Below are 21,476 nucleotides of genomic sequence, written 5' to 3'. Positions count from 1 at the left end.
CGGCTTCAAGGCCTCCTCTCCAGGTGGGATCAATCCTGCTGATTGCCTCTGACACCGGAAAGCAGCTACCTGGATGGGAGGAGCAGAGAGAGAAAGACACACCCAGTTAGGGCCCTAACAGGCATGCTTGGAGTTTATTTGATTGACTGGACTCCTTCACCATAGAGGTGATACATTTACATTTTTTCTAATTTTATCGTCAAAGAAGCTCATGAAATCATTACAACTTATATTTATGGGGATATGTGGGTCAATAGAGTTATGGCTCTTAGTCAGCCTGGCTAAAGTGCTGAAAAGAAACCGTGGTCTGTTTTTGTTCTATTCAATAACAAGTAATATGCTGCTCTGGCATTACAGAGGGCCTTCCTATATGCTTTGAGTTTGAGTGTTTGAGTGTTGTACCAGTCCAATAATATAAATTCTAAAGTTATTAAGTAGTGATCAGAAAGAATAGGGTTATGTCCAAAAACGAATAATTGCTCTATATCAATGCCATAAGCCAGAATAAGGTCAAGGGTGTGGTTATGGCACTTGTAGACACACACACCTGCACGCCCACACACACACACACACACACACACACATTGTTAGTCAAAAATAGTTTTTGCATATAGGATGGAGTTTCCTACGTAAGTTTACAGTAATTATCATAATGAGACGGAGGCTGATAAATAGGAAGGTCACAGTCACACATCTACACCTCTGTGTATGTGTTGTGTTTGGTATGATGGGAGTCTGCACAGATGGCACAGATTGTCCTCCTCTATGATATTACAACTTTATTATTCTTTCATTTATTGTAAACTGAATTGCTGGAACATAGAAGAATGGAGGAGGAATTTAACAAAACGACTAATATTGCTTTTGAAATGCATCCCTGCTATGAAGTAGATAACTTCTCTTACAAACTTGCAACCACCCCTTCTACTAAATGTCTAGTTATTTATATTTCACTCAGTTTTTTCTCTCTTGTGACTACATGTGGAAACCTTCTTGTAATAATCTCTGTCAGTTACTTCAAACAGCTCCACACTCCTACAAACTCTCTCATCCTCTCTCTGGCTGTTGCTGACCTGCTCGTCGGGGTTTTAGTTTTTCCTTTCAGCATAGCTTTCACTGTTACCTCGTGTGTGTATCAGGAGCATTTGCTTTGTAAATTAAGAGACAGCTTTGACGTGGCGCTGTGCACCTCTTCTATTCTACACTTATGCTTCATTTCTATTGACAGATATTATGCAGTGTGTAAACCTCTGACATATACAGTTAGGATTAATGATCGTGTTGCTGCGATCATGATCCTGGTGTGCTGGAGTGTGGCTGTCATGATAGGAAGTGCCATCATTATTGCAGGATACAGTCAAGGAAAATGTGAAGGTAGTTTTTCAGTTGATGTTCTGTTGGCAAATATTATGGGACCTGTTCTCGCATTTTACCTCCCAGCCGTTATAATGCTCTCTATCTATCTGAAGATCTTCCTTGTGGCGCAGAAACAAGCTCGCAGCATCCAGAACACAACCTGTAAGAGTAGAAATTCAGGAGCAACGGTCGTCAGGACGGAGAGAAAAGCCACCAAAACTCTGGCAATAGTTATGGGAGTTTTTCTTTTATGCATGACTCCCTATTTTGTTTGTGTTTTCTTTCAGCCATTAACCAACAATTCAACACCACTTTCTGTGATTGAGGCACTAAACTGGCTCACTTTGTCGAATTCGATGCTCAATCCGTTTATTTATGCTTTCTTTTACAGCTGGTTCAGATCAGCTTTCAGAATGATCATTTCTGGGAAAATATTTCAAGGTGATTTTGCAAATTCCAAACTTTGATTTAGTCAAAAAAAACAATTGGCAGCTGAAATCTTTTGGATACATCTGTGTTAAATCTGCAGCAGTAAAATATGTCTGGTGTTGCAGCTCTCAGAGATCTCTCTTTCCTTCAATGGTAACAATTTATTTTTACCATTGTCATATTCATTTGGGAACCGTCTGTAGAAACTTATACTACACTGTGTACTTTGTTGTCAGTTTTATTTAGATGAAATGAAATTGTCAAATCGTTCAGTCATAACTCCCAAACTGTGCAATATCTGCAAGCAGTTTGATTGGTAATGCCTGTGTCCTCATCAGATACAGATACATTCCTAATACATCATAAATAAAGCCTATACATAATAAATAGATTGCACCAACAAAAGGCTCATGTTCCTCTCTAGTGCTTGAGATATAGATATTATATTTAGGTGGGTACATACTGTTTTGATTACACTTTGACATAGACATAGAGTATAAACTGCATTGATTTAGTATATAATGATATGTGTGTATTTACATGCAAACCAACCAAGTCACAGAAGGCATTTTTTTCAAAGGCACAAATACATTTACAACATTTAGGCAAAACTGTCTTTGTGTAGGAGTTTTGGAGTAGAAAAGTTAAGCAGTAGAAAATTACAGGACATCCAGGTCCCAACATCCTCAAGGCATTGTTATGACGGCTCGTCTTGATGATAACAAAAAGGAGAGAGCACACAGTAAAGGGTTTGGTTCAAACAAAGGTTGGTACTTTTAATTCACCAAAACCAGCCAAACATCATAGTCAACAAACTCATAGGGCCCAGGCACCAGCCAGTGCAGGAGGTTCGAGAGAAGGAACAGAGAGGAGAAGCCGGCTTCAAGGCCTCCTCTCCAGGTGGGATCAATCCTGCTGATTGCCTCTGACACCGGAAAGCAGCTACCTGGATGGGAGGAGCAGAGAGAGAAAGACACACCCAGTTAGGGCCCTAACAGGCATGCTTGGAGTTTATTTGATTGACTGGACTCCTTCACCATAGAGGTGATACATTTACATTTTTTCTAATTTTATCGTCAAAGAAGCTCATGAAATCATTACAACTTATATTTATGGGGATATGTGGGTCAATAGAGTTATGGCTCTTAGTTAGCCTGGCTAAAGTGCTGAAAAGAAACCGTGGTCGGTTTTTGTTCTATTCAATAACAAGTAATATGCTGCTCTGGCATTACAGAGGGCCTTCCTATATGCTTTGAGTTTGAGTGTTTGAGTGTTGTACCAGTCCAATAATATAAATTCTAAAGTTATTAAGTAGTGATCAGAAAGAATAGGGTTATGTCCAAAAACGAATAATTACTCTATATCAATGCCATAAGCCAGAATAAGGTCAAGGGTGTGGTTATGGCACTTGTAGACACACACACCTGCACGCCCACACACACACACACACACACACATTGTTAGTCAAAAATAGTTTTTGCATATAGGATGGAGTTTCCTACGTAAGTTTACAGTAATTATCCTAATGAGACGGAGGCTGATAAATAGGAAGTTCACAGTCACACATCTACACCTCTGTGTATGTGTTGTGTTTGGTATGATGGGAGTCTGCACAGATGGCTAAGATCAACTGATTTGTCCTCCTCTATGATATTACAACTTTATTATTCTTTCATTTATTGTAAACTGAATTGCTGGAACATAGAAGAATGGAGGAGGAATTTAACAAAACGACTAATATTGCTTTTGAAATGCATCCCTGCTATGAAGTAGATAACTTCTCTTACAAACTTGCAACCACCCCTTCTACTAAATGTCTAGTTATTTATATTTCACTCAGTTTTTTCTCTCTTGTTACTACATGCGGAAACCTTCTTGTAATTATCTCTGTCATTTACTTCAAACAGCTCCACACTCCTACAAACTCTCTCATCCTCTCTCTGGCTGTTGCTGACCTGCTCGTCGGGGTTTTAGTTTTTCCTTTCAGCATAGCTTTCACTGTTACCTCGTGTGTGTATCAGGAGCATTTGCTTTGTAAATTAAGAGACAGCTTTGACGTGGCGCTGTGCACCTCTTCTATTCTACACTTATGCTTCATTTCTATTGACAGATATTATGCAGTGTGTAAACCTCTGACATATACAGTTAGGATTAATGATCGTGTTGCTGCGATCATGATCCTGGTGTGCTGGGGCGTTTCTGTTTTAATTGGAATTGCCATCATTGTCGCAGGATTCAGTCAGGGAAAATGTGAAGGTAATTGTTCAGTTGATGTTCTGTTGGCAAATATAATGGGACCTGTTTTCTCATTTTACCTCCCAGCCATCATAATGCTGAGTATCTACCTGAAGATCTTTCTTGTGGCGCAGAAACAGGCTCGCAGCATCCACAACACAAAGTCTGGAGCAACAGTCAGTAAAATGGAGAGGAAAGCCACCAAAACTCTGGCTATAGTTATGGGAGTTTTTCTTTTATGTTTGACTCCTTATTTTCTTTGTATTGTATTTGAACCCTTAAGTAAGGAGTCGACACCACTGGCTGTGATTGAGGCACTAAACTGGCTCACTTTGTCCAATTCGATGCTCAATCCATTTATTTATGCTTTCTTTTACAGCTGGTTCAGATCAGCTTTCAGAATGATCATTTCTGGGAAGATATTTCAGGGTGATTTTGTAAACTCAAAACTTTGATTATTCTTGTTGTGTCAATAATAATACTAATCAATAATAATACATGTTAGAACAGTGAAGGACTCAATCTTTCTGGATAGAATTAATGTTTCTTCCTACAGTCTGAGGACATGCAGACTGGCAGTTGAGGTGAAGTGGAGTAGTGTGGTGTATTCATCTGTCTCTGTGTGTTCATCCTGTGTTACACCCTGCAGATTATAAGAGGGTATAGAAAACGAAGTGCACCATCAGGGCAATTTAAACATATTGAAAGCTCTTTGCATACAAGCGCTGTACCAGAGCAGCTGACCATTCCTACATCCATAGAAGAATAAGTTGGTTAATTAGTCAAACGGCAGTCTGCACAGCTATATAACAGTGTGATTGGGAATATAAACGCAGTTACTGTAGTTCTCCAGTCTAAAAAAAAAAGTTTGAATTGAAGAATACATGTTAAATGATTGTGGCACTGAAACAAGCTCACAGAACACAACCTGTCAGAACAAAAAGTCAGGAGCAAGGACAGAAAAGCGACCACAAACTCTAACTATAGTTATAGTTATTGTACCCCTATTGGGACTGGAGGCCTTATCTCAAATTATGCTCAATTAAAGAATTAAATCCATCTAATCTTGATTAAATGTCTTTGCACTGATTCTTGCCAATGCGTTACATTTCCTTGTCTGTTCCACGTCTCTTGTTCCCTTGTTCCCTTGTTCCGGTCTACTATTGTGGCTTTGTTCTTGTGATTCTGGTCCCTGTTCTCGTTTGTTGCAGTCTTCCGTGTAAGGCTGGTTTTTTGTTCCCAGAGTATTATTTAGCTCCAGTATTTGTGTTTACACCATTTTCCTGTAGATGTAGGATTGCTTTCCGCATGTTTGTGTGTGATCATAAAACCAGTTTTTCTTGATCTCCTTTGTTGCCCTGTGATTCCCCGTGACACACACGCACGCACGCACGCACGCACACACACACACACACACACACACACACACACACACACACACACACACACACACACACACACACACACACACACACACACACACACACACACACACACACACACACACACTCTCTCTCTCTCTCTCAAACTTTGTTGATATGTCATCCGCACAGGATGCAACTTCCTAGATTTGATTGGACAACTTAATATTATATTATGTTAATGAGACAGAGGCTGATAAGATAAGATATGAAGTTCTACATAAAGACCAAGCACACACATGAACCTCTGCCTGTGTATATGTGGTGTGAGACTCATATACGGTTAAGATGAACTGATTTCTTTCCTCCTCCTTATTTTTCTTCATTTATGGATTGCAGGAACATCGAAGCATGGAAGAGGAATTTAACAAAACGACTAATATTGCTTTTGAAATGCATCCCTGCTATGAAGTAGATAACTTCGCTTACAAACATGCAAGCATCCCTTCTGCAGAATGTCTAGTTATTTATATTTCACTGGGCTTTTTCTCTCTTGTGACTACATGTGGAAACCTTCTTGTAATAATCTCTGTCAGTTACTTCAAACAGCTCCACACTCCTACAAACTCTCTCATCCTCTCTCTGGCTGTTGCTGACCTGCTCGTCGGGATTTTGATTTTTCCTTTCAGCATGGCTTTCACTGTTACCTCATGTGTGTATCAGGAGCATTTTCTTTGTCAAATAAGAGACAGCTTTGATGTGGCGCTGTGCACCTCTTCTATTCTACACTTATGCTGCATTTCTATTGACAGATATTATGCAGTGTGTAAACCTCTGACATATACAGTTAGAATAAATGATCGTGTTGCTGCGATCATGATCCTGGTGTGCTGGAGTGTGGCTGTCATGATAGGAAGTGCCATCATTATTGCAGGATACAGTCAAGGAAAATGTGAAGGTAGTTGTTCAGTTGATGTTCTGTTGGCAAATATTATGGGACCTGTTCTCGCATTTTACCTCCCAGCCGTTATAATGCTCTCTATCTATCTGAAGATCTTCCTTGTGGCGCAGAAACAAGCTCGCAGCATCCAGAACACAACCTGTAAGAGTAGAAAGTCAGGAGCAACGGTCGTCAGGACGGAGAGAAAAGCCACCAAAACTCTGGCAATAGTTATGGGAGTTTTTCTTTTATGCATGACTCCCTATTTTGTTTGTGTTGTCTTTCAGCCATTAACCAACAATTCAACACCACTTTCTGTGATTGAGGCACTAAACTGGCTCACTTTGTCGAATTCGATGCTCAATCCATTTATTTATGCTTTCTTTTACAGCTGGTTCAGATCAGCTTTCAGAATGATCATTTCTGGGAAAATATTTCAGGGCGATTTTGCAAACTCAAAACTGCTTTGAGTGGTTTGGAATAGTGAAATATTCACATGTTCATATTTTTAACTGTTGGAACGTTAAAGATATCTTTGCACAACTGTCAATATAGTGTATATTATAACCCCCCCACACACACGTTCCATGGATATTGCTGAACAGCTGATTTGGAAGATCTCTTGTTGGCTTGAAAGGCAGTGTTAATGTGTTTGTTTGTTTGTATACCTTTAGACTGGAGGCCTTATCTCAAAGCATGCTTAGTTACACATGTGACCCTGCAGAGATTGTAAGGTTGTTAAGTGTTAAATCTAATTATATATATATATATATATATATAAATTATAAAATAAATAACACTTATTGTTTAAATGCACAAGCTCTGTTTGCTGGTTTGTTGATGTTGATATTGTACTCCAATCCTGTTTTTTTATTAACAACCCTAATACAATACAATGTGTATAAAGGAATCTGGAATCTCTACACTATTTGCACACTTTTTTTCTTAATTTTATTATTTTTCTGCCTCATTCACATTCATATTACTATTTGGAGTTCAGTGACCTCAGCAGAAAGTTTGAAAAGAATGTTATTTTACATAAACAAAATTCTAATTTCCCATTTTTAGGATTGATATATTCCCATCCTCTCTCTCTCTCTACAGGTGCAGCTCAATGAATTAGAATATCATGGAAAGGTTCAGTTCAGTTCAGTTCTTCAATTCAAAAAGTGAAACTCATATATTATAGATTCATTACACACAAAGCCTTTGTTTGTTTTAATGTTGATGATTCTGTCTTACAGCTCATGAAAACCCCAAACTCTGTCTCTCAGAAATGTTAATATAGAGATAAAGTTCCATCTAGTATCTCCACAGTGTCTCACTCTAATCAGCTCATTAACTCAAATCACCTGCTGAGGTTTCCTGAGCCTTTCCATTGTCTCTCAGTCTGGTTCAGTAGGAGACACAATCATGGAGAAGAGACCAGATGCTTATGTATTGAGCTGCACCTGTACATACATATATATTATATGTTATTGAGAAGTGAGACATCTAAAATAATCTGTTAAAACTTGTTTGTCATCAATTAAATGATTTCATACCACAAAGTTTTTTGAAAAAAACAAATCTGGTTTTCAGTCTTAGTCTTATGTACGCATTTTATTTAAACATAAAAAAATAAACTATTTTGGAGAACACCTGTCAACTTTTGCAATAAACTTCATATTAGGTACATTTCAAACAAATTTACTTTAGAAGTCTGGCTGTGAAGCAACATAATACATCAATATTATTTCATTACTCCATTCATTGCAACATTTTCTTTCATCTCTTAATTAAACATGCTGATCTTTTTACGTGAATCATATGGCTCTGTGTAATGTGAAATAGTGGCTGTGGTGATGAATCCAAAGAGAACAATCACCTGAACTCAGCAGCTTTACAAAGCAAAAGAACTGTAAAATATTGCTACGCTAGCAACCGAGCTGTGAATGACAAAGTGTCTATATCTGGTTAAGAAAACAGAGCATGTTATACGTCAAAGAGTATAGAAACTAGAGGGAGAGTGAATATTGTACTGTGGACATAAATACCTTAAATCAGTTGCTAATGTTGCTCTGTGTCAGCTGAATGTAAAAGCAAGCAACTGTTTGTCATTAGATTAGCAATATGTCTTGTCTACTGCTAACGACCAACAATTGATAAGTGCGATCATAAGTAAGTAAGTAAGATCATTGAGGCAAGTTCTTGGTATAATTCTTCAGTTTCATTCACGATATTGTGTCATTGAACTTAAGCACAGATATTACACTACATTACCATACATTCATATTGAAGTATCATATCTTGCTGTTTATTGTCACCACTCGTGCTGCACCTGTTTTCACAAGTGTCTTGGTAAGATGTACCTTGTCAAACATGCTGTACATTAGACAGCATTGTATAATTTCTTATTATATGCGGATAATTCTTATTTCTGACTAAAGGTGCATCAAATAGGAAAGAATTACACATTTCTTCATAGATCGTTGCACTGATTCAGATATTGGTGTAGGTCTCAGATGCAGCAGTACTGGTTGTGTTTGCAGCTTGTGACAGACGGTAGACATCTGTTGGAAAAACAAACGGTAGGTAAAACAACAGATTTAATTAATGAGAAAGAGGCTAAATGAGCGAACGACTCACATCTTCTTCCACGTATTCTCCTAATGAAATCGAAACCACTTGAAGAGGGAGTTCTACCACCTGTAACCTACAGAAGAGAGAGAGGACATACGTACCCATAATATTCCAGTATGGAAACGGGAACCAACAAATAAATATGTACTGTAAATACCCTGATTATGATATAGAAAAAATAACTTACTCTTGTTTGATTGGAGCCAGTGCTTGATGCAGGTAAGTTTCTGAAGAGTTTAGCACGGATCTACAGGCACAACCAAATTCATGTGAAGATCAAAAGAGGTTTCATACAGATACCATTGTTTAGGAGATGCTAAGAAAATAAACATACCTTTGAATCCCATAATGTCCCAAACACCAAAATGAAGAAACCCTGTGGAAAAGGAGAGATTGTTGTTGAACTCAGTTGTAACTTTAAACCTATTGATTTCAAGTCAGTCGTCATATTTTGAGTGATGCAAATACCTGTAATGAATTGAAGAATGCAAAGGCGATATGGACCCCTTTGTTTGTTGGTGCCACCATAGTTCCTACTCCTAAAGACCAGGTCAGTCCAAATAAAGGAGTCAAAATGGCCAAACATCTTGCAATGACAATTAATGCATTCTTTTCTTCTGGCTGGATAGCATTTCCCACTCCTCTTCTAAGCATTTTGAACAAGACCACCAGTAGGATTAAAAAATTGATAAAGACTATCATCAGGGCAGGAAGCACGAAGGCCAAAAGGGCTTTGGTCTCATCCCAGTTTAGCCAACAAGCTTCATTTTTCCTGATGTAACCATTCTGTGATGCTGTAACTGCAACTGTGATAACTGCTATAATTAGAGGGCATCCATAACCTAAACTGAAGCCTATAGCCAACATGGTTGACTTGGACATGTGGGAAAACACCATGATTGTCCGGTAAAAGAGGAGAAGTCCTGACACGAGCATCCAGAAGAACAGGGCGAGGTAAAAGAAATGCATGAAAAACGTTGCAGTGCTACATGGTCCAACTGGAACCTCATGGTCCTCCTCTGGATTTTCAAGGGGGTTACGAGCAATGGCAGCACCAATGATGAAACAGATGTCTGCAATTAACAGAGACAACGCAATGTTGACAATGGAAACATGGCGCATAAAGGCAGTGCTGTTTCTGGTGATGACTTTCCAAACAAATCCTTCAATGATGAGACATATGACTAAGCTTCCAATAGATATCCCAACACCAATATAAGTGATTATGTCCAAAATGTCTTTCAGTGATTTCGGGATGCTAGTTGACATCAAAATTGAGAAAGAGGTGAGATGGTTGCAATTGCAGGTTACGGTATTGTTTATGTCAGAGACAAATGTACACCCTTCATCATCCCATCCACCCAGATCATCAAAGAGTGTGAAGTTCCAGAAGACACATTGTGGGTTCACAGCCAGGGAATTGTTTAGCTTATCGAAGCTCAGAGAGACATTGCGGACTGTCACATTTAGTTTGACAAGGACCACAGCAGCATTAATGGTGTTGTCGTTGACAGTTTCATTGCTGCTGTTCATTGAGAAGTTGGTGTTGCGTGTTGGCATGACCAAATTGAGGGAGAAAAGGGTGATGGTTGTGATGAAGACGTTGCTGAGGTTGGTGTCTGGGATGTCGATGACGATGCTGTTGTTCAGGTCGGCATAGAAGGAGTTGTTAAAACTGGTTCTGTTGAGGAGAATCCGTTCAGTCATTATGTCAAATTCACCGGTCAACCCAGTGGATAGAAACTCCAGTGAACCCAGGAATATTGAGCTGACATTGCTGGTTTCATTTGCATTCAGAATTTGCCAGGACTCGCTTGCACTTTCAGAAATGATGACATCAACTGTCTGTAATATAGCCTGCAGATAAAAACAAATACTTGTTACATCCCACAGCTTTGCATGATTTGCTACTTCACTACACCAACACAAGTGTTTGATATCCACTTACTGTCATTGTACTTTCAGTTACTTCAGATCCATTGACGGTGGTTGAAATGGTGTTAAGGATCTCAACAATAGCTGATATGGTTATGGCTGAATTTGCAATTTCACTTTGCAGGCTCTCTGTCTGAATTACAGCTGTTAGATTCTTCACAAATTCAGGCACTTCCTCTGCCACCAAATCCTGAATTAATGAAAACACACAGTAACATTTGACACCATATTTTTGTACGATTTCCAAAGTATTCATGATTTTCTACTGAGCTAAGATCTACTCTACCCTCTCGCTGCAACCAGTCAACCCTTCCCTGTCAGAGTCACTTTTAATATTCTGTACATTCCAACTTTAGACCACAGGTAGATTCGTGTTTTCTGGCATTGAGCAGATAGTCGAACTGTTGACATGACTCTTTTGTCCTACGTATTCTCTATTGTACAACATGTAACACCACAAACATGCAAAAGAACAGTGTCACTCCTTTTTCATTTGTAACATTTAAGATTTAAAAGGTGACGTACCTGAGAATCAATCAAAAATTCTTGTATTGCTATTACGACACAAGTATCTTGCACAAGTTTCCACTGTCCGTTTGCCTCACAGACAGCAGTCTTGCTCCCTGTCAGACCAGGACCGCATCCTATGCTTGATTTGTTACCTATTTGCCCAGCGCCATAGGGTTGACCATTACATTTCGCACCTAAAATGTTAAATAGTCACTTAGTGTTGCACCAGACTTGGAAAACAAGAGACATGAGGTCCGTGTCATGAATTATAGAATCAAATATTGCACTTACTTCCAATGAGAGGGATCATTGTTAAGATTGCATTTTGTGGCAATCCATCAACTTTACATAAGAACTCAATTTTCTGTGGTTTGCAGTCTCTCAGGGTATAATTGTGTGTGATGCAGTACTCATCGGGTTTTTTTTTTACATCTGTTGACATATAACAGTGCTGATGACATGTTGGAGAAAGACGCATTTTCAGCACGAGCAGAATTTACAATATTCCATCATTCTTACCTGAGGACAATTCATTTTCTCCCTGAAACCATTTGACTTTATAGGGTGACTGAACACAACACTGAAGTGGTTGTACCTTTCCTTCAGTGCATAGAACATTAATTTGAGTCTGCACTTGCACAACGGGAGCACGTTTGATGGCTCCTTCTTGAAGAACTCCTCGTTGGACAAAGTTCATCGCGCCCGTCATCAGAATACATTCATAAGGCCCTGTGATAACATACAATGTGTATTAAAGATTCTTTTTTAAAATGGTATCAATTTACTCATAAAAGACTGAGGATTCAACTTTCCCTTATTGATGTAGTTACAGTTATAGATTATATTAACATAACTGTGGGACTTTGACTGATCAGTACTGTCTATGCTTTGATATCAAATAGTTAAATCACATCAGCGTGCTGCTCAATGTCACAGGTTGTGTAATTTGTTTGGTACTTTATTAACTGGCTTTCTAATAGCATTAATCACAACTTTATGAATTAAATCTGATGAAACATGGTAGAACTGTGGAACATGGCACAGGGAAGATCTTATTTTCAATTCAATTTTGCCAAGAAATTCAGAAAAAAACATTTACTATAGCCCTTTCTTTCTCTTTAGGGTGGTGTGAGTGCTGATTTCTTATTAAAACTAAGTAAGCTGCCACTTACCGTTGTCAGCCATTATAACGTTGTTAATTGTGAGATTGGATGTGGAAGCAGAGGAAGAAAAGCTGATTTTCCTCCTCCCCCGGCCTTCAATTTTTCTCCCTTTAAATTTCCACTCGGAACTGGAAATTTTACCCACATTTAAGTTGTTCGGAGGAGGGCCACACATCAGCACTATGCTGGTACCAGTATAAATTTTTGTTTCTGGAAATGTAATCGGAGTGGGACCTTGTGAAAAAGAGAAAAAAAATCAGCGAAGAAGTGAATCCATTGAACAAACTGTGATTGTTTAGAATAGTATTGTAGTACAGTATTGTATTTACTGACTTACTGTAGAAAAATCCATGAACTGAATCTTTGACAACAGTGGCAATAGGCTTCATTGCTTCTCTGACTCCTTGATTTGCTATGCCAATTTGTTCAAAATCAATGGAGCCTGTCTCCAAATCAAAAAATGTAATTATGCTGCCTCGTCTGTTTGTACAGAAACACAAAAGTAAAATTAGGAAATGTACATGGATCGAAGCCTGCTGAACATTTGTGTTATTGCCAAAAGGATACTGTACCCGAATCCTGTTATGAGAACGTTAATGAAGTCCTTTATGTGTTTATACTGTTCACGTAACTGTAGGTGAGACAAGGTTCATGATGTCACCATCCAGACATAAACATCGCAAAATGAATGTTGAATGGTGCCAACAACACACTTACCACTGGCTGAATCTTATCATTAAGAACCTTATATTTAACACTTGATGGATCGCTTAATTCCTCAGTGTAAGGCTCGTCTAATGTCATTGATAGTTCCACCTTGAGTTCTATTTTGGATGAGAGATTGTATTAATAACATTGATAATACAAAACATTGACAACACTCAGTGTAGACTTGTATTTATATCAACGTAATTATACATTAACTTTCGAGCAATTCATTAATCAGTTAATGTAAATAATACAATGTGTTATATGGCAGCAGACATAGCAGTGATATGTGGAGCCTCTTTGGTCCCATTCTATCATGAAAAACACCTACTTGGCCCTGGAGTCACAGAAGGAGCAACAGAAGAAGGTGTTAGTGTCACAGAACTTGGAGCATCAGCTGTTGGAAGGACATTTTATTAGCAGAAGTGGTTAGTGATAAAGTTCAAACAATGTTGTAAATGTTGTAGGTCTTAAAAACTTTAAATAACCATAGTTTTTTCCCCTTTAATTTAGTTCTAAAAGCTTACTTGTTGGCGTTGCTGTAGTTGGGACGTAACAACAATTGTCACAATATACGTACGTATTAACTTAAGAGTAAGTGTAGCAGTGACTTTTATCCAAAGCGACTTACATTACATTATATTTACCACCCTTCGCAGAGGGGGGAGCAATTGAGGGTTCGGTGCCTTGCTCAGGGGCACCTCGGCAGGGACTCGAACCGGCAACCCTCCGGTTCTTAAGCGGAAGCTCTACCCACTCGACTACCTGCCTCGACTACCTACCTTTTTTATTTAATTTATTGGGTATTTTGGCGGAGTTATGGCTACGAAAACGATATGCTGGCATGTGAATATGTAAATGCCCGGCTTGGCAGAAAGCTTATGTTTGGGGGCTCTGCTCTGTGGTTGTGTGAAACCAAACACTTCTGTGTTGCCGTTGTGAGATATCATGTTGCAACGCGTTTGCGGCTGTTTTATGGAAGTTTTTTGTGAGTGTTGTCATAGCGTGGGGGTTTAACATAGTAATTTAGCGTGGGGGGTTAGAAGAACAAACTACTGAAAACAATATATTTAACTATTTCTTGTCATATCAAGATGTTTTCCTTTAATTTAGTTCTAAAAACTTACTTGTTGGTGTTGGTGTAGTCGTTGTGTTTGTCTCTGTTGTAGAGTCTATGAAGATCATTCACAGTTAATGATGTGGTGAAATGTTAAAGAAGGGTTTACACAAAATGTCACAATATACAGACGTTTAAACTTAAAGGACTAACGTATTGTTGTAGGATTTGTTGGCATTGTGGTCGTTGTGGTGGTCATGGTTGTTGTAGCATTTGCTGTTAGAAAGACATTTCATAAGCAGCAGTGTAACATTGTAGAACAGAAAAAAGTTATTAAATTTTATACGTTCCCCTGACTCAGCAATGTTCAAGCTGGCCTGTGAGATTCCATGTGTTAAAGAAAAAAATATTAAAAATGAAAATACAGGTAAAAATCCAACCGTTTTCCCTTAAATGAACATGATATGTTTGTACTTTAATACCAATAACTTTCCACAGCATTCATGAATGTATCTGGAAGCGATACATTTTCTGTCCACAGTGCTCCTGTCTACATCTGGTGTAAAGTTCAAACTATTCAGGAAGGTAAAAATAGTTTTCTTAAGTCATATTTTTACCAAAACAAAGCTCAAAATCTCATATTATAAGTTAATTTACACGGGAAGACCATCTGTGCACATTCAACTGCCTTACACTGGCCTTTAAATCTTTCATTGGTCCCTCGCGCTCCTGGATCATATTTTTCTCTTTAATTTAGTTCTAAAAACTGACTTGTTGGTGTTGCTGTAGTTGTGACTGTTGTGTTTGTCTCTGTTGAAGTGTCTATGAAGATCATTCACAGTTAATGATGTGGTGAAATGTTAATGGGGCATTTACACAAAATGTCACAATATACAGACGTTTAAACTTAAAGGACTTACTTATTGTTGTAGGATTTGTTGGCATTGTGGTCGTTGTGGTGCTTAGAGTTGTTGTAGCATTTGCTGTTGAAAAGACATTTCATAAGCAGCAGTGTAACATTGTAGAACAGAAAAATGTTATTAAATTTTATACTTTCCCCTTAATCAGCAATGTTCAAACTCGCCTGTGAGATTCTATGTGTTTTGTAAGAAAACTATATTAAAATGAAAACACAGGTAAAAATCGAACCGTTTTTCCATGTTTGTACTTGAATATCAATATCTAACCCTGTCCACAGTGCTCCTGTCTACATCTGTGCCCATTTTCAGCCATCTTCACCCAGTGGATCATATTTGATTGAAGGTTGACTAAATTGTTGTCATTTTCTGTGACTTGATGGTGTAAAGTTCAAACTATTCAGGAAAGTAAAAAAAAAATTCTCAGTCATATATTTACCAAAACAAAGCTCAAACTCATATATTATAAGTTCATTTTCACGTGAAGACCGTCTGTGCTCATTCAACTGCCTTACTCCGCCTTTTAAATCTTCCATTAATCACTCGCGCTCCGGCTTCATTTCTCCGTCAAGGATTGGCCAAATGACGCAAACAAGGTGTCGAGCTAAAGCTTAGAAGCTCTACTATTGGATAAAACCACCATCGATCAAATTGGAGTAGGTGGGACGGAGTAGTATTTACTCAAAGTGATTGGACAATTTTTCTTCGTATCAGTTCTATGCCGGCTGAATGATGTTGCTTCCGGGTTAGATTACGCGAGAGCGCCCCCATCTCGATGGCGGTCGTTTCAGGACATAACAAGCTTCTGAATGCGGGTAAGATTGCTAATTTATTGGGTATTTTGGCGGAGTTATGGCTACGAAAACGATATGCTGGCATGTGAATATGTAAATGCCCGGCTTGGCAGAAAGTTTATGTTTGGGGGCTCTGCTCTGTGGTTGTGTGAAACTAAACACTTCTGTGTTGCCGTTGTGAAATATCATGTTGCAACGCGTTTGCGGCTGTTTTATGGAAGTTTTTTGTGAGTGTTGTCATAGCGTGGGGGTTTAACATAGTAATTTAGCGTGGGGGGTTAGAAGAACAAACTACTGAAAACAATATATTTAACTATTTCTTGTCATATCAAGATGTTTTCCTTTAATTTAGTTCTAAAAACTTACTTGTTGGTGTTGGTGTAGTCGTTGTGTTTGTCTCTGTTGTAGAGTCTATGAAGATCATTCACAGTTAATGATGTGGTGAAATGTTAAAGAAGGGTTTACACAAAATGTCACAATATACAGACGTTTAAACTTAAAGGACTAACGTATTGTTGTAGGATTTGTTGGCATTGTGGTCGTTGTGGTGGTCATGGTTGTTGTAGCATTTGCTGTTAGAAAGACATTTCATAAGCAGCAGTGTAACATTGTAGAACAGAAAAAAGTTATTAAATTTTATACGTTCCCCTGACTCAGCAATGTTCAAGCTGGCCTGTGAGATTCCATGTGTTAGAGAAAAAAATATTAAAAATGAAAATACAGGTAAAAATCCAACCGTTTTCCCTTAAATGAACATGATATGTTTGTACTTTAATACCAATAACTTTCCACAGCATTCATGAATGTATCTGGAAGCGATACATTTTCTGTCCACAGTGCTCCTGTCTACATCTGGTGTAAAGTTCAAACTATTCAGGAAGGTAAAAATAGTTTTCTTAAGTCATATTTTTACCAAAACAAAGCTCAAAATCTCATATTATAAGTTAATTTACACGGGAAGACCATCTGTGCACATTCAACTGCCTTACACTGGCCTTTAAATCTTTCATTGGTCCCTCGCGCTCCTGGATCATATTTTTCTCTTTAATTTAGTTCTAAAAACTGACTTGTTGGTGTTGCTGTAGTTGTGACTGTTGTGTTTGTCTCTGTTGAAGTGTCTATGAAGATCATTCACAGTTAATGATGTGGTGAAATGTTAATGGGGCATTTACACAAAATGTCACAATATACAGACGTTTAAACTTAAAGGACTTACTTATTGTTGTAGGATTTGTTGGCATTGTGGTCGTTGTGGTGCTCAGAGTTGTTGTAGCATTTGCTGTTGAAAAGACATTTCATAAGCAGCAGTGTAACATTGTAGAACAGAAAAAAGTTATTCATTTTTATATATTTATCATTTATATTCATAAATGACCTTAGGAGCTGCAGGGAGATATTGGAGAAGAACATATGCTCGAAAATGTATTAGATGTTGTCATTGTGCATGGAATTTTTAGTGATAAAGTTCAAACAATGTTGTAAAAGGTCTTAGGTTATACAAAAAAGTATTGTGCATGTTTTGCATTATAACCAATAATGTCGCATCCAATCCAAAAATACCTGAAACAGTTACTTTTATTTACCATTGTTTAAATAACCATAGTTACTATAAGCAACAAACTACTGAAAACAGTATTTGTAACTATGTATTGTCATATCAAGCGCATGTTTTTTCTACACAATTTTCCTGTAGACTTATTTCTAAAAACTTACTACACAAGAATCTACAAAGACCATTCACAGTTAATAATGTGGTGAAATCTAAAAGAAGCATTTGCACTCAAAATGTCTGAAGATGCAGGCATTCAAAGGACTTACATATTGTTGTCAAACTTGGTGGTGTTGTGGTCATTGTGGTGTTCATGGTTGTTGTAGCATTAGCTGTTGGAAAAAAGCAGCAATGTAACATTTTAGAACAGAAGAAAGTTATTCAATCAAATATATCTAAAGTATGTTTTAAAGTGTATCAGTTGGTGTCATTGTGCATGGAATGATTAGCGACGAAGAACAAACAATGTTGTAAAAGGTTTAGGGTTAAAAAAAAAATAACTCATTGTTTAACATTAGAATCTACAAAGATCATTCACAGTTAATGATGTGGTGACATGTAAATGAAGCATTTACACCAAATGTCACAATATACAGACTTTTAATGGACTTACTTGTTGTATGATTTGCTGGTGTTGTGGTCATGGTAGTTGTAGCATTAGCTGTTGTAAAGACATTTCATAAGCAGCAGTGTAACATTTTAGAACCGAAAAAAGTTATTTAATTGTATAATTTATCATATATATTTATAAATGACCAGAGGAGCTGCAGGGAGATATTGGAAGAGAAAGTATGTTTGAAAGTGTAGCAGTTGGTGTCAAAGAAAAAAAACTACTGAAAACAGTATTTTGTTATTTTGTATTTTGTTTGTAACTGTTGTGTTTGTTCTGTTGTAGAATCTCCAAAGACAATTCCACAGTTAATGATGTGGTGAAATCTAAAAGAAGCAATTACACTCTGTATGTAATTGCTATATGTCTGAAGATGCAGGCATTTAAAGGACTTACTTGTTGTCGTAAGTCCTGGTGGTGTTGTGGTCATTGTGGTGTTCATGGTTGTTGTAGCATTAGCTGTTGGAAAAAAAAAACATTTCATAAGCAGCACTGTAACATTTTAGAACAGAAGAAAGTTATTCAATCAAATATACCTAAAGTATGTTTTAAAGTGTATCAGTTGGTGTCATTGTGCATGGAATGATTAGCGATGAAGAACCAACAATGTTGTAAAAGGTCTTGGGTTAAAAAAAAAAAGAACTCATTGTTTAACATTACTGAAAACGTTTTGCATTTTAACCAGCAATGTCTCATCCCATTTAAAAAAAACAGCAACTTTATTTTCTGTACCATGGTGTAGATAAGCGTAGTTACTAAAAGAACAAACTACTGAAAACAACACTTTTAAATATTTATTGTCAAAGTAAAAAGAGTTGATTTCTTCATATTTTATCCTTTAATTTAATTCTTGAAACTTCCTTGTGAATACAGGTGATGCTGTAGTTGTGAATGTTGTGTGTGTCTCTGTTGTAGAATCTACAAAGATCATTCACAGTTAATGATGTGGTGACATGTAAATTAAGCATTTACACCAAATGTCACAATATACAGACTTTTAATGGACTTACTTGTTGTATGATTTGCTGGTGTTGTGGTCATGGTAGTTGTAGCATTAGCTGTTGTAAAGACATTTCATAAGCAGCAGTGTAACATTTTAGAACCGAAAAAAGTTATTTAATTGTATAATTTATCATATATATTTATAGATGACCAGAGGAGCTGCAGGGAGATATTGGAAGAGATAGTATGTTTGAAAGTGTAGCAGTTGGTGTCAAAGAAAAAAACTACTGAAAACAGTATTTTGTTATTTTGTATTTTGTTTGTAACTGTTGTGTTTGTTCTGTTGTGGAATCTCCAAAGACCATTCCACATGTAATTGCTATATGTCTGAAGATGCAGGCATTTAAAGGACTTACTTGTTGTTGTAAGTCCTGGTGGTGTTGTGGTCATTGTGGTGTTCATGGTTGTTGTAGCATTAGCTGTTGGAAAAAAAACATTTCATTAGCAGCAGTGTAACATTTTAGAACAGAAGAAAGTTATTCAATCAAATATACCTAAAGTATGTTTTAAAGTGTATCAGTTGGTGTCATTGTGCATGGAACTATTAGCGATGAAGAACCAACAATGTTGTAAAAGGTCTTAAAAAGGTAAAAAAAAAAATAAAAAACTCATTGTTTAACATTACTGAAAATGTTTTGCATTTTAACCAGCAATGTCTCATCCCGTCTAAAAAAAACAGCAACTTTATTTTATCTTCCATGGTGTAGATACAGATTGTGAATACAGGTGATGCTGTAGTTGTGAATGTTGTGTGTGTCTCTGTTGTAGAATCTACAAAGATCATTCACAGTTAATGATGTGGTGACATGTAAATGAAGCATTTACACCAAATGTCACAATATACAGACTTTTAATGGACTTACTTGTTGTATGATTTGCTGGTGTTGTGGTCATGGTAGTTGTAGCATTAGCTGTTGTAAAGACATTTCATAAGCAGCAGTGTAACATTTTAGAACCGAAAAAAGTTATTTAATTGTATAATTTATCATATATATTTATAAATGACCAGAGGAGCTGCAGGGAGATATTGGAAGAGAAAGTATGTTTGAAAGTGTAGCAGTTGGTGTCAAAGAAAAAAAACTACTGAAAACAGTATTTTGTTATTTTGTATTTTGTTTGTAACTGTTGTGTTTGTTCTGTTGTAGAATCTCCAAAGACAATTCCACAGTTAATGATGTGGTGAAATCTAAAAGAAGCAATTACACTCTGTATGTAATTGCTATATGTCTGAAGATGCAGGCATTTAAAGGACTTACTTGTTGTCGTAAGTCCTGGTGGTGTTGTGGTCATTGTGGTGTTCATGGTTGTTGTAGCATTAGCTGTTGGAAAAAAAAACATTTCATAAGCAGCACTGTAACATTTTAGAACAGAAGAAAGTTATTCAATCAAATATACCTAAAGTATGTTTTAAAGTGTATCAGTTGGTGTCATTGTGCATGGAATGATTAGCGATGAAGAACCAACAATGTTGTAAAAGGTCTTGGGTTAAAAAAAAAAAGAACTCATTGTTTAACATTACTGAAAACGTTTTGCATTTTAACCAGCAATGTCTCATCCCATTTAAAAAAAACAGCAACTTTATTTTCTGTACCATGGTGTAGATAAGCGTAGTTACTAAAAGAACAAACTACTGAAAACAACACTTTTAAATATTTATTGTCAAAGTAAAAAGAGTTGATTTCTTCATATTTTATCCTTTAATTTAATTCTTGAAACTTCCTTGTGAATACAGGTGATGCTGTAGTTGTGAATGTTGTGTGTGTCTCTGTTGTAGAATCTACAAAGATCATTCACAGTTAATGATGTGGTGACATGTAAATTAAGCATTTACACCAAATGTCACAATATACAGACTTTTAATGGACTTACTTGTTGTATGATTTGCTGGTGTTGTGGTCATGGTAGTTGTAGCATTAGCTGTTGTAAAGAAACATTTCATAAGCAGCAGTGTAACATTTTAGAACCGAAAAAAGTTATTTAATTGTATAATTTATCATATATATTTATAGATGACCAGAGGAGCTGCAGGGAGATATTGGAAGAGATAGTATGTTTGAAAGTGTAGCAGTTGGTGTCAAAGAAAAAAACTACTGAAAACAGTATTTTGTTATTTTGTATTTTGTTTGTAACTGTTGTGTTTGTTCTGTTGTGGAATCTCCAAAGACCATTCCACATGTAATTGCTATATGTCTGAAGATGCAGGCATTTAAAGGACTTACTTGTTGTTGTAAGTCCTGGTGGTGTTGTGGTCATTGTGGTGTTCATGGTTGTTGTAGCATTAGCTGTTG

At 37.1% G+C, this 21,476-nt stretch overlaps 4 protein-coding genes across 4 annotated transcripts in view; 3 read left to right on the top strand and 1 right to left on the bottom strand.

Annotated features, from left to right (window-relative positions):
* The first annotated feature begins 869 nt into the window (after positions 1 to 869).
* LOC143016499 (trace amine-associated receptor 1-like) lies at positions 870 to 1,823 on the top strand. The gene has a single exon (XM_076170865.1). The coding sequence runs from the start codon at positions 870 to 872 to the stop codon at positions 1,821 to 1,823; it is 954 nt and encodes a 317-aa protein (XP_076026980.1).
* A 1,713-nt stretch (positions 1,824 to 3,536) lies between these two features.
* On the top strand, positions 3,537 to 4,475 carry LOC143016498 (trace amine-associated receptor 1-like). The gene has a single exon (XM_076170864.1). The coding sequence runs from the start codon at positions 3,537 to 3,539 to the stop codon at positions 4,473 to 4,475; it is 939 nt and encodes a 312-aa protein (XP_076026979.1).
* Positions 4,476 to 5,792: 1,317 nt separating this feature from the next.
* LOC143016482 (trace amine-associated receptor 1-like) lies at positions 5,793 to 6,791 on the top strand. Its single transcript, XM_076170842.1, has one exon. The coding sequence runs from the start codon at positions 5,793 to 5,795 to the stop codon at positions 6,789 to 6,791; it is 999 nt and encodes a 332-aa protein (XP_076026957.1).
* Positions 6,792 to 7,939: 1,148 nt separating this feature from the next.
* Positions 7,940 to 21,476, bottom strand: part of LOC143016493 (uncharacterized) — a 31,231-nt gene continuing 17,694 nt past the window's right edge. Inside the window, exons 59-87 of the mRNA XM_076170859.1 lie at positions 21,408 to 21,470; positions 21,058 to 21,105; positions 20,445 to 20,507; positions 20,052 to 20,099; positions 19,545 to 19,607; positions 19,197 to 19,244; positions 18,583 to 18,645; positions 18,190 to 18,237; positions 17,846 to 17,908; positions 17,244 to 17,306; positions 16,537 to 16,599; positions 16,394 to 16,438; positions 15,237 to 15,299; positions 14,530 to 14,592; positions 14,387 to 14,431; positions 13,591 to 13,656; positions 13,269 to 13,375; positions 13,124 to 13,182; positions 12,889 to 13,031; positions 12,561 to 12,785; positions 11,908 to 12,117; positions 11,680 to 11,820; positions 11,404 to 11,582; positions 10,892 to 11,068; positions 9,412 to 10,800; positions 9,278 to 9,319; positions 9,131 to 9,190; positions 8,950 to 9,016; positions 7,940 to 8,873 (exon numbers count right to left, since the gene is read on the bottom strand). Of these exons, the coding sequence (XP_076026974.1) occupies positions 8,803 to 8,873; positions 8,950 to 9,016; positions 9,131 to 9,190; positions 9,278 to 9,319; positions 9,412 to 10,800; positions 10,892 to 11,068; positions 11,404 to 11,582; positions 11,680 to 11,820; positions 11,908 to 12,117; positions 12,561 to 12,785; positions 12,889 to 13,031; positions 13,124 to 13,182; positions 13,269 to 13,375; positions 13,591 to 13,656; positions 14,387 to 14,431; positions 14,530 to 14,592; positions 15,237 to 15,299; positions 16,394 to 16,438; positions 16,537 to 16,599; positions 17,244 to 17,306; positions 17,846 to 17,908; positions 18,190 to 18,237; positions 18,583 to 18,645; positions 19,197 to 19,244; positions 19,545 to 19,607; positions 20,052 to 20,099; positions 20,445 to 20,507; positions 21,058 to 21,105; positions 21,408 to 21,470 (3,785 nt within the window). The 3' untranslated portion in view covers positions 7,940 to 8,802. The remainder of the gene's footprint in view (positions 8,874 to 8,949; positions 9,017 to 9,130; positions 9,191 to 9,277; positions 9,320 to 9,411; positions 10,801 to 10,891; positions 11,069 to 11,403; positions 11,583 to 11,679; positions 11,821 to 11,907; positions 12,118 to 12,560; positions 12,786 to 12,888; positions 13,032 to 13,123; positions 13,183 to 13,268; positions 13,376 to 13,590; positions 13,657 to 14,386; positions 14,432 to 14,529; positions 14,593 to 15,236; positions 15,300 to 16,393; positions 16,439 to 16,536; positions 16,600 to 17,243; positions 17,307 to 17,845; positions 17,909 to 18,189; positions 18,238 to 18,582; positions 18,646 to 19,196; positions 19,245 to 19,544; positions 19,608 to 20,051; positions 20,100 to 20,444; positions 20,508 to 21,057; positions 21,106 to 21,407; positions 21,471 to 21,476) is intronic.

Source organism: Genypterus blacodes, unplaced genomic scaffold (genome assembly GCF_046128005.1).
Source record: "Genypterus blacodes isolate CSIRO-AG114 ecotype Tasmania unplaced genomic scaffold, CSIRO-AGI_Gbla_v1 ptg000233l_1, whole genome shotgun sequence".
Lineage (NCBI taxonomy): Eukaryota > Metazoa > Chordata > Actinopteri > Ophidiiformes > Ophidiidae > Genypterus > Genypterus blacodes.
Note: the sequence above shows the minus strand (reverse complement) of the source record. Positions and strands in the feature narration are given on the sequence as shown.